Here is an 11,691-nt window from a genome sequence, read left to right as displayed (position 1 = left end):
GAGTCATGTCTTCAGGGTCATAGAAGGACACCTCCCCCCTGTCATAGTTCAGCTGGACTCTGATCCTCTGGAGACTCTTCTTCACTGTCACAGTCTGACCAACAAATCAGGGCTGCACAGTGGGGACTAAAATGGCACTGATGCCTCTAATAAATCATCATTCTGTTTGAATTATCAACGATTAAATAATAAACACAGGTTTTTTGTGCAGCCCTACACATAAACTACATGAAGTTTCCTCCTCTTACTTTCCGCTTTGTCTCTTATTGCCACTTTGGATTTCTTCTGTATAATAATATTAATCCTTAAGTTCTCTGATTCTTCTGATTTTTGCTTTATTCTCTTAGGTGATGCACGTGTTTCTCTAACTTCAACAAGATGTGTTAATGTGTTACCAATAAAAGGACAGTTTGAATACAGTAAGAATTAAACAATAAAAATTAAGAGATCAAATTTCCTTCGATTTTTATACACAAATCAAAACGCAGCCAGACTTTGATATTTTTATTAACAGGAAATAATCCAGGAAATCAGTGAACTCGTGTTTCCAACATTTTCATCATATTTGCTCTACAGGTGAAAAACAGGAAATCCACAGTTAACGAGACCAAATGCTGAATGTGCTGATGTGATCTGGAATATGAAGTGAGAGTTCACAGAAACACACTGGAACAAACAGCAGCTCCAACTGTACAAATGTTCAACAATTATGAAATAAATGTTTCGGGTCAGTCAGTAGCAAAGAAAACAGTGTCTGTATCTGACAAAGCAATTTATACAGAACTTAGGAACAATCTAAAAAACAAAGAATGAGCTTTAGTTTGTATGAATACAACTGAATAAATGTCAGACAGTCAACATTATTCTGCAATGACACATTTTAAAGAAAAACATGGCTGAATTATTACGCCAATGTACACAGTTTGGTTTATTTTGCAACATAATGGAGAACATGCTATAAGAAACACATTTAAATGAAACAAATCACTTAAATGAGTCACTGACAGTTAAGTATTAAAAGAAGACATTATGATTATTTAAGTCAAGTCTATTTATCATTTTGAAACCATTAAAACACAAATTGTCACGATGCTGTTATTAGCTGATATGGATCTAAATAACTGATGAAGGAAAGGAAAGTAACATTTATCAGTGCTTGTTCATCAATGTCTGACACATGGAAGTATGTTCAACTTCGCACTGTTTAAATGTTTAAAAACTGTTTCATGAACACCCAGTGACTTGAAACTGCTATATATTTGTCAAAAAAGGAAAAAATCAACCAAAAAAAGAAGAAATAAATATAAAGTTTTAAGGACCTTCAAACTGAATTTGCAAGAAAACAAAGCAAAAATTACTTTTATCCTTTAATTTTACTGTGTTTTGAAAATGATTTTTATCACATTGTATAAAATGCTTCAGATACTAATCTTTCTTTCTGCAATTTCTCACATAAAAAATAAAAACAGGAGTTGCCTAAATTGAAAAACAAACAACCACAAAACAAGCTGTAACTAAAAGGATGAGACAAGAGAAGAAAAGTTCACAGAGACCTCGTTGCAGTTTTCAGAGAAATCTCAGTCTGACAGATTTTGATATCAGACGTTTTGGCGTCTCCTGCCTTTCCAATACTGAAAAATGGGAAGAGTTTCTCTGTGAAAGTGTCTCTGTGAGTGTAGATGTGAGTCATGTCTTCAGGGTCATAGAAGGACACCTCCCCCCCGTCATAGTCCAGCTGGACTCTGATCCTCTGGAGACTCTTCTTCACTGTCACAGTCTGACCAACACAATTAGTGTATTTTCCACTGCAATGATTTAAACACCAGATTCCAAATTCTGGTGAAACAAAAAGCTCTCCCTTCCTGTCAACTGACTCTTTAACTAAACCCACAATCCAGTAAGGATGGTCTCCCACCTCCACCTCCCAGCTGTGTTTCCCTGAGCTGAAACCTTCAGAGCCAAAAACAGTGGCATACTTAGTGTTTCTCTCTGGATTATCAGGAAGCTGCTGCTTTGTGTCTCCTTGTCTCACACTGGTCAGATCATCAGACAGATAGAGACAGCAGTTTGCAGTGTTTGGGTCCAGAATGACAGGACTGAAGTGGACCTTCTCCTTCATCTTCTCCCACACTCTGAAGGACAGGTTGCCCAGGTGTTTGGCCACATCTATCAGTGCTCCTGAGACCAGCTGTGGATCTGCCACTGAGCTCTGGGCTCTGCTCTGAGTGTCTTTATAACTGCTGAGGAATGGCACGCTGTGTTTCTGCAGCTCTTCTTCAACAGCAGAGATGCTGTCTGACAGAGACGAGATCTGCTCCTCAATCATCTTCATCTCTCTGCTGATAGTCCTCCCCTTCTGCTCCTCTTCCTCCCTCAGAGCTGCCAGTCTGGACTCCTCTTCCTCTTTCAGGAACTGCTGGAGCTTGTTGAACTCTGCTCTGATCTGCCTCTCTGTGGACAACAGCTGCTTCTTCATGTGTTCCCTCATTTCATTGTATGTTTCCTCCACTTGTTTGTATTTGTTCCTCTTGTCCTGCAGAGACTTTAAGTCAGATTTCAGCTGCTCCTTCAGGTCACTGACTGCTTCTTCTACAGGAACCACTTTGTGACTCTGGTGGAGAGAAAACTCACACACAGGACACACAGCTCTGTCTTCATCCTCACAGTACCAGTAAGGGACGTCTGGATGTTTATCACACACCACCTCCTCCTTCTCTTCCTCCTTTTCTTTTTCTGTCTCAGGTGAGCTCTCACTGTGTCTCTTAGCAAAGGAGTCAGCAAGTTCTTTGAGAGAAAAATTTATCGATGTTTGATCCTTTGAAGATTTCCTTTTACAAATGGGACAGTTTTTGTTTTTAGTTTGTTCCCAGAATTTCTGCAGGCAGCTTGAACAGAAGCTGTGGTTGCAGCTCAGAGACACAGGATCTCTGAAAGTCTCTGAGCACACGTGGCAGCTCAGGAAATTTTCCAAAAGTCTGACTTTCTCAGCCATTTGATCTTTAAGTATTTTTAACTCACCAAATTAGTGTCTCTTGAACTTTCTCATAAAAATCCTCCAAACGTGTGTTCTTAGCAGAGATCTGACTCCCTGTAATGGCGTCTCAGCTCAGTTTAAAAGTGTCGAAATTTACTTTCATTTTCACGAATCACAGTGACGTGGTAAACTGAAATGTGCATATAATATTTGTATTCGCTAGAGGGCGCTGTCACAGTAATTCAGATAGTTTCCAGGTTGTGCTTCACAAAAAACACGAGTGAAAATTGAAAAATCGTTGACTTCTCTAAGTGTTTTTTTTAGAAAAACTAAACAGATATTTCAATAAGGAGAAGAAACTGAAGATGATTTATTATATAAGAATTCAGCTATGCTATGTTGTGATTAGACTACGACAGCCCGTCAGGATGAAAGCAGGATGAAATCCCAGCTGTGACAGGAACCAGGGCCGGTGTCTTTTGTCCTCTGTGTGCTGCTGTGATGAAATGAGTCATGCTAGATACGTTTATAAAAATGTACATAATTGAAACTAATGAGTCTAATGTGTTGTTAGAGTGAGAATTCACTAACTTTGAAGCAGAGTTGAGTTCAGACATTTAGCATGAACCAAACTGCTCTGGTGAGTTTGTATTGATGCACATTCATTTTAGTGCTGTGCCTTGTTATACCTCAGCAAAATGTTAGAATAACTGCTGTGATGTTTATAGTCAAAGGAAGAAGCTATGGTACAGACCCTTAGTACCATCATCACTTTTCTGCCCCTTATCTGGTTACATAAACCAATTTTAAAAATATGAATAAAGTATAAAAAGTGTCATAAAGACTATGGTTCAGGGCAGACTGACTAAACAAATACTTTGTTTGCTTCTCCAACATGTCAGCAGGTCTGTGCTCAGGACTGAAAAACAAGATTCAGTCTGCAAAGAGGATAAAAAAAAGTTTTATTAGTTTTTAATTAATAATCTACTTTCTTGCTCTCTTAATAATCTTACTGACTTTAAATCTCCAAACGCATAACAAATAATGTATTTAGAGCCAAAGTTTATGGAAATACTAAAGAAAAAATGTTTTGTGTATTTTTAGCGATGAACTGAGAAAAGTGTTTTTGCTTTACTTATTGAGTAACGGCATAACTAACATGTAATGAGTCATATATAATAAAAATGTGAGAAAGTGGAAATAAAATGTTGGAAAAACATTTTTACCAGAGAAAAAAATATGAACTTTGTCTTGTGAGTAAATATAATATACAAATAAATACCAATATTATAAAGTTGGACCTTCATCAAACATCTCTGCAGCTTTAAATTTACTGTTAAACAACATAAGTTAGAGTTTATAAAGATGCAGATCAGGTGTGAGAATGTGAACTTTATCCATGATTACATTTGATTTCTGCCTGGTAATTTTTCACACTGAGGATCAGACCAAAGTGAGAATCAGTGACTCCATCAAAACAAACGGAACAAGTCTTCTCTGATATGCAGTTTAAGAGAGCTGAGGTTAAATGTGAATGCAGGTCTGAAAATAAAAATAAAAATTTTAAATGTAGTTGCTTAAAATAAACTGAATTTTATAAAATCTGATAATGATTATTTCAAGAAAACAGCTTCAGCACAACAAGATTATTTACAAACCAACAGAAGCAAATAATCTTTTATTCTAAGGAGTCAGTTAAATATAAAAAGAACACTGAAAGTGAGTTTCCATGTTAAATAAAACTAAACTAATGACTGAATGTGTCTAAAAAGCTGATTTACAGTCAAACAACAACAACAACAGAATCACTGAATTTGATTTATTTCACTTCACAGACACATTTTGTGATTTTCAATAATCAAAGAAACCAGTTAAAGAATAACATTGAAGTTTCAAAATCAAATTTAAAACCTGATTATAAATCATCAGAAGATCCAGAAATCATTCAAACGTTAAGCGACGTCTGCTGCTGATTAAAGTTAAAAATAACAAAAGAAAGACGATTTTTAATCCAATCAATCTTAGTTACACTGATGAGACCGTTTCAGAACTTAGAAGTCGTTTCTTTGAATTTGGAAAACTTTAAAGTAGACATGTTACTATAAAATGTTATTTAACTGAAAACAAGATGCTGACAATCAGGAAAATTAAGATCTTGTAGTTGTAAAGTTGACTCTTGCTGATGTGACACAAGTTTAATCATTAATCCTTCTTTTAAGAAGTGTCACAGTTTACTGTTCACACTCAACAACTTTGAAAAGCAAAGAAATCATCATCATTTAGATTTTAAAATTAATAAAATATGTACATAAACAACATGAGAAATATTGTGAAAATATTAATTTAAAAGAAACAAGAATATTAAAAGCAAAAATTTCTTACAGAAACTCGAGTGGGTCAGATTTTCACAAGAAAAAGTTCCTTTGGTTTCATTGAATTGCTAATAGTTTCATTAATTCAACAAAATAAAATAAAACCTGAGAATGAAGTTAAACAATTTTATTAATAATTTCACTAAAATTAAGCTGCTGCTGGACTTAAAAAACAAACATAGAAACAAACAACAACATAAAAAAAACAAAACGGTGAAAATAAAGACTTGCTTTACAATCAAATCTCAATCTGACAGATTTTGATATCAGAGGTTTTGGCGTCTCCAACATTTCCAACACCGAAATATGGGAAGAGTTTCTCAGTGAAAGTGTCTCTGTGAGTGCAGATGTGAGTCATGTCTTCAGGGTCATAGAAGGACACCTCCCCCCTGTCATAGTCCAGCTGGACTCTGATCCTCTGGAGACTCTTCTTCACTGTCACAGTCTGACCAACACCATTAGTGTATTTTCCACTGCGATGCAATAAACACCAGATTCCATATTTTGGTGAACAAGAACACTCTCCCTTCCTTTCAACAGACTCTTTAGCTAAACCCACAATCCACAAAGGATGGTCTCCCACCTCCACCTCCCAGCTGTGTTTCCCTGAACTGAAAACCTCAGAGCCAAAAACAGTGGCACTATAAGTGTTTCTCTCTGGATTATTAGGAAGCTGCTGCTTTGTGTCTCCACGTCTCACACTGGTCAGATCATCAGACAGATAGAGACGGGGGTTTGCAGTGTTTGGGTCCAGAATGACAGGACTGAAGTGGACCTTCTCCTTCATCTTCTCCCACACTCTGAAGGACAGGTTACCCAGGTGTTTGGCCACATCTATCAGTGCTCCTGAGACCAGCTGTGGATCTGACACTGAGCTCTGGGCTCTGGCTCTGCTCTGAGTGTCTTTATAACTGCTGAGGAATGGCACGCTGTGTTTCTGCAGCTCTTCTTCAACAGCAGAGATGCTGTCTGACAGAGACGAGATCTGCTCCTCAATCATCTTCATCTCTCTGCTGATAGTCCTCCCCTTCTGCTCCTCTTCCTCTCTCAGAGCTGACAGTCTGGACTCCTCTTCCTCTTTCAGGAACTGCTGGAGCTTGTTGAACTCTGCTCTGATCTGCCTCTCTGTGGACAACAGCTGCTTCTTCATGTGTTCCCTCATTTCATTGTATGTTTCCTCCACTTGTTTGTATTTGTTCCTCTTGTCCTGCAGAGACTTTAAGTCAGATTTCAGCTGCTCCTTCAGGTCACTGACTGCTTCTTCTACAGGAACCACTTTGTGACTCTGGTGGAGAGAAAACTCACACACAGGACACACAGCTCTGTCTTCATCCTCACAGTACCAGTAAGGGACGTCTGGATGTTTATCACACACCACCTCCTCCTTCTCTTCCTCCTTTTCTTTTTCTGTCTCAGGTGAGCTCTCACTGTGTCTCTTAGCAAAGGAGTCAGCAAGTTCTTTGAGAGAAAAATTTATCGATGTTTGATCCTTTGAAGATTTCCTTTTACAAATGGGACAGTTTTTGTTTTTAGTTTGTTCCCAGAATTTCTGCAGGCAGCTTGAACAGAAGCTGTGGTTGCAGCTCAGAGACACAGGATCTCTGAAAGTCTCTGAGCACACGTGGCAGCTCAGGAAATTTTCCAAAAGTCTGACTTTCTCAGCCATTTGATCTTTAAGTATTTTTAACTCACCAAATTAGTGTCTCTTGAACTTTCTCATAAAAATCCTCCAAACGTGTGTTCTTAGCAGAGATCTGACTCCCTGTAATGGCGTCTCAGCTCAGTTTAAAAGTGTCGAAATTTACTTTCATTTTCACGAATCACAGTGACGTGGTAAACTGAAATGTGCATATAATATTTGTATTCGCTAGAGGGCGCTGTCACAGTAATTCAGATAGTTTCCAGGTTGTGCTTCACAAAAAACACGAGTGAAAATTGAAAAATCGTTGACTTCTCTAAGTGTTTTTTTTAGAAAAACTAAACAGATATTTCAATAAGGAGAAGAAACTGAAGATGATTTATTATATAAGAATTCAGCTATGCTATGTTGTGATTAGACTACGACAGCCCGTCAGGATGAAAGCAGGATGAAATCCCAGCTGTGACAGGAACCAGGGCCGGTGTCTTTTGTCCTCTGTGTGCTGCTGTGATGAAATGAGTCATGCTAGATACGTTTATAAAAATGTACATAATTGAAACTAATGAGTCTAATGTGTTGTTAGAGTGAGAATTCACTAACTTTGAAGCAGAGTTGAGTTCAGACATTTAGCATGAACCAAACTGCTCTGGTGAGTTTGTATTGATGCACATTCATTTTAGTGCTGTGCCTTGTTATACCTCAGCAAAATGTTAGAATAACTGCTGTGATGTTTATAGTCAAAGGAAGAAGCTATGGTACAGACCCTTAGTACCATCATCACTTTTCTGCCCCTTATCTGGTTACATAAACCAATTTTAAAAATATGAATAAAGTATAAAAAGTGTCACAAAGACTATGGTTCAGGGCAGACTGACTAAACAAATACTTTGTTTGCTTCTCCAACATGTCAGCAGGTCTGTGCTCAGGACTGAAAAACAAGATTCAGTCTGCAAAGAGGATAAAAAAAAGTTTTATTAGTTTTTAATTAATAATCTACTTTCTTGCTCTCTTAATAATCTTACTGACTTTAAATCTCCAAACGCATAACAAATAATGTATTTAGAGCCAAAGTTTATGGAAATACTAAAGAAAAAATGTTTTGTGTATTTTTAGCGATGAACTGAGAAAAGTGTTTTTGCTTTACTTATTGAGTAACGGCATAACTAACATGTAATGAGTCATATATAATAAAAATGTGAGAAAGTGGAAATAAAATGTTGGAAAAACATTTTTACCAGAGAAAAAAATATGAACTTTGTCTTGTGAGTAAATATAATATACAAATAAATACCAATATTATAAAGTTGGACCTTCATCAAACATCTCTGCAGCTTTAAATTTACTGTTAAACAACATAAGTTAGAGTTTATAAAGATGCAGATCAGGTGTGAGAATGTGAACTTTATCCATGATTACAATTGATTTCTGCCTGGTAATTTTTCACACTGAGGATCAGACCAAAGTGAGAATCAGTGACTCCATCAAAACAAACGGAACAAGTCTTCTCTGATATGCAGTTTAAGAGAGCTGAGGTTAAATGTGAATGCAGGTCTGAAAATAAAAATAAAAATTTTAAATGTAGTTGCTTAAAATAAACTGAATTTTATAAAATCTGATAATGATTATTTCAAGAAAACAGCTTCAGCACAACAAGATTATTTACAAACCAACAGAAGCAAATAATCTTTTATTCTAAGGAGTCAGTTAAATATAAAAAGAACACTGAAAGTGAGTTTCCATGTTAAATAAAACTAAACTAATGACTGAATGTGTCTAAAAAGCTGATTTACAGTCAAACAACAACAACAACAGAATCACTGAATTTGATTTATTTCACTTCACAGACACATTTTGTGATTTTCAATAATCAAAGAAACCAGTTAAAGAATAACATTGAAGTTTCAAAATCAAATTTAAAACCTGATTATAAATCATCAGAAGATCCAGAAATCATTCAAACGTTAAGCGACGTCTGCTGCTGATTAAAGTTAAAAATAACAAAAGAAAGACGATTTTTAATCCAATCAATCTTAGTTACACTGATGAGACCGTTTCAGAACTTAGAAGTCGTTTCTTTGAATTTGGAAAACTTTAAAGTAGACATGTTACTATAAAATGTTATTTAACTGAAAACAAGATGCTGACAATCAGGAAAATTAAGATCTTGTAGTTGTAAAGTTGACTCTTGCTGATGTGACACAAGTTTAATCATTAATCCTTCTTTTAAGAAGTGTCACAGTTTACTGTTCACACTCAACAACTTTGAAAAGCAAAGAAATCATCATCATTTAGATTTTAAAATTAATAAAATATGTACATAAACAACATGAGAAATATTGTGAAAATATTAATTTAAAAGAAACAAGAATATTAAAAGCAAAAATTTCTTACAGAAACTCGAGTGGGTCAGATTTTCACAAGAAAAAGTTCCTTTGGTTTCATTGAATTGCTAATAGTTTCATTAATTCAACAAAATAAAATAAAACCTGAGAATGAAGTTAAACAATTTGATTAATAATTTCACTAAAATTAAGCTGCTGCTGGACTTAAAAAACAAACATAGAAACAAACAACAACATAAAAAAAACAAAACGGTGAAAATAAAGACTTGCTTTACAATCAAATCTCAATCTGACAGATTTTGATATCAGAGGTTTTGGCGTCTCCAACATTTCCAACACTGAAATATGGGAAGAGTTTCTCAGTGAAAGTGTCTCTGTGAGTGCAGATGTGAGTCATGTCTTCAGGGTCATAGAAGGACACCTCCCCCCTGTCATAGTCCAGCTGGACTCTGATCCTCTGGAGACTCTTCTTCACTGTCACAGTCTGACCAACACCATTAGTGTATTTTCCACTGCGATGCAATAAACACCAGATTCCATATTTTGGTGAACAAGAACACTCTCCCTTCCTTTCAACAGACTCTTTAGCTAAACCTATAATCCACAAAGGATGGTCTCCCACCTCCACCTCCCAGCTGTGTTTCCCTGAACTGAAAACCTCAGAGCCAAAAACAGTGGCACTATAAGTGTTTCTCTCTGGATTATTAGGAAGCTGCTGCTTTGTGTCTCCACGTCTCACACTGGTCAGATCATCAGACAGATAGAGACGGGGGTTTGCAGTGTTTGGGTCCAGAATGACAGGACTGAAGTGGACCTTCTCCTTCATCTTCTCCCACACTCTGAAGGACAGGTTACCCAGGTGTTTGGCCACATCTATCAGTGCTCCTGAGACCAGCTGTGGATCTGACACTGAGCTCTGGGCTCTGGCTCTGCTCTGAGTGTCTTTATAACTGCTGAGGAATGGCACGCTGTGTTTCTGCAGCTCTTCTTCAACAGCAGAGATGCTGTCTGACAGAGACGAGATCTGCTCCTCAATCATCTTCATCTCTCTGCTGATAGTCCTCCCCTTCTGCTCCTCTTCCTCTCTCAGAGCTGCCAGTCTGGACTCCTCTTCCTCTTTCAGGAACTGCTGGAGCTTGTTGAACTCTGCTCTGATCTGCCTCTCTGTGGACAACAGCTGCTTCTTCATGTGTTCCCTCATTTCATTGTATGTTTCCTCCACTTGTTTGTATTTGTTCCTCTTGTCCTGCAGAGACTTTAAGTCAGATTTCAGCTGCTCCTTCAGGTCACTGACTGCTTCTTCTACAGGAACCACTTTGTGACTCTGGTGGAGAGAAAACTCACACACAGGACACACAGCTCTGTCTTCATCCTCACAGTACCAGTAAGGGACGTCTGGATGTTTATCACACACCACCTCCTCCTTCTCTTCCTCCTTTTGTTCAAGTGAGCTCTCACTCTGCCTCTTAGCAAAGGAGTCAGCAAGTTCTTTGAGAGAAACGTTTATAGATGCTTCATCCTTTGAAGATTTTCTTTTACAAATGGGACAGTTTTTGTTTTTAGTTTGTTCCCAGAATTTCTGGAGGCAGCTTGAACAGAAGCTGTGGCCGCAGCTCAGAGACACAGGATCTCTGAAAGTCTCTGAACACACATGGCAGCTCAGGTAATCTTCAAAAAGAGCTCTCTCAGCCATCCGTGATAATATCAGATAACTTAAAGGACAAGACTCACCGAAATACAGTTCCTTTGACTTTTGAGCTAATTTGTATTCTTCAGTACAGATCCTAAGCTTTAGTGTAATGGCGTTCCCGTCAGATCGACAAAGTGAATCTTTAGGTTTCATTTACTCTCTTATGGGTGGAGCTGATATCAATGACCCTGCCATTTCACTCTGTCACCACTAGGTGGTGCGGTTGCAGTGTTAAAGAAATACTGCATAGACATGCTGTGTCTGTGAAGTTGCGCAGAAATACTGGTCATTTACGCTGCTGTTTTAAAGGCAGGGTATACACTGAGCAGGTCAACAATCTGTGGCAGGGCTAACATATAGAGACAATTAGCTAATTTAGGATAATCAGCTAACCTAACTTGCGTGTGTTTGAACTGTGGGAGGAAGCCAGATTCCTCAGATTGAACCCGCAGAGACACAGGAAGAACATCTAACCTCTGCAGAGAAAATCCCCACCGTGAATTTAAACCCAGGACCATCTTGCTGTGAGGTGTGTCATGTTCAGAATTGTCAGAAACATCTATCGTTTAAAAGATTTAATTTTCTTTGGCAGTTTAAATTACAAGTTACCGCGCTGGACCGTGGTGTGAAACAACAGTCTGCCTCACACTAAGGTTATCCCTGAAACGGGCTGT

At 37.5% G+C, this 11,691-nt stretch overlaps 3 protein-coding genes across 3 annotated transcripts; all 3 read right to left on the bottom strand.

The window, feature by feature from the left end:
- Positions 1-471: 471 nt before the first annotated feature.
- LOC146376616 (nuclear factor 7, brain-like) lies at positions 472-3,311 on the bottom strand. Its single transcript, XM_084946530.1, has one exon. The coding sequence runs from the start codon at positions 2,990-2,992 to the stop codon at positions 1,544-1,546; it is 1,449 nt and encodes a 482-aa protein (XP_084802656.1). The 5' UTR covers positions 2,993-3,311; the 3' UTR covers positions 472-1,543.
- A 1,361-nt stretch (positions 3,312-4,672) lies between these two features.
- On the bottom strand, positions 4,673-7,337 carry LOC146376615 (nuclear factor 7, brain-like). The gene has a single exon (XM_084947328.1). The coding sequence runs from the start codon at positions 7,010-7,012 to the stop codon at positions 5,585-5,587; it is 1,428 nt and encodes a 475-aa protein (XP_084803454.1). The 5' UTR covers positions 7,013-7,337; the 3' UTR covers positions 4,673-5,584.
- A 1,355-nt stretch (positions 7,338-8,692) lies between these two features.
- On the bottom strand, positions 8,693-11,164 carry LOC146376614 (nuclear factor 7, brain-like). Its single transcript, XM_084947320.1, has one exon. It carries the CDS (start codon positions 11,018-11,020, stop codon positions 9,605-9,607), a length of 1,416 nt encoding a protein of 471 aa, XP_084803446.1. The 5' UTR covers positions 11,021-11,164; the 3' UTR covers positions 8,693-9,604.
- Positions 11,165-11,691: the final 527 nt, after the last annotated feature.

The sequence above is a fragment of the Perissodus microlepis genome, chromosome 12, assembly GCF_051167445.1.
Source record: "Perissodus microlepis isolate ML-2025 ecotype Zambia chromosome 12, ASM5116744v1, whole genome shotgun sequence".
Taxonomy (NCBI): Eukaryota; Metazoa; Chordata; class Actinopteri; order Cichliformes; family Cichlidae; genus Perissodus; species Perissodus microlepis.
Note: the sequence above shows the minus strand (reverse complement) of the source record. Positions and strands in the feature narration are given on the sequence as shown.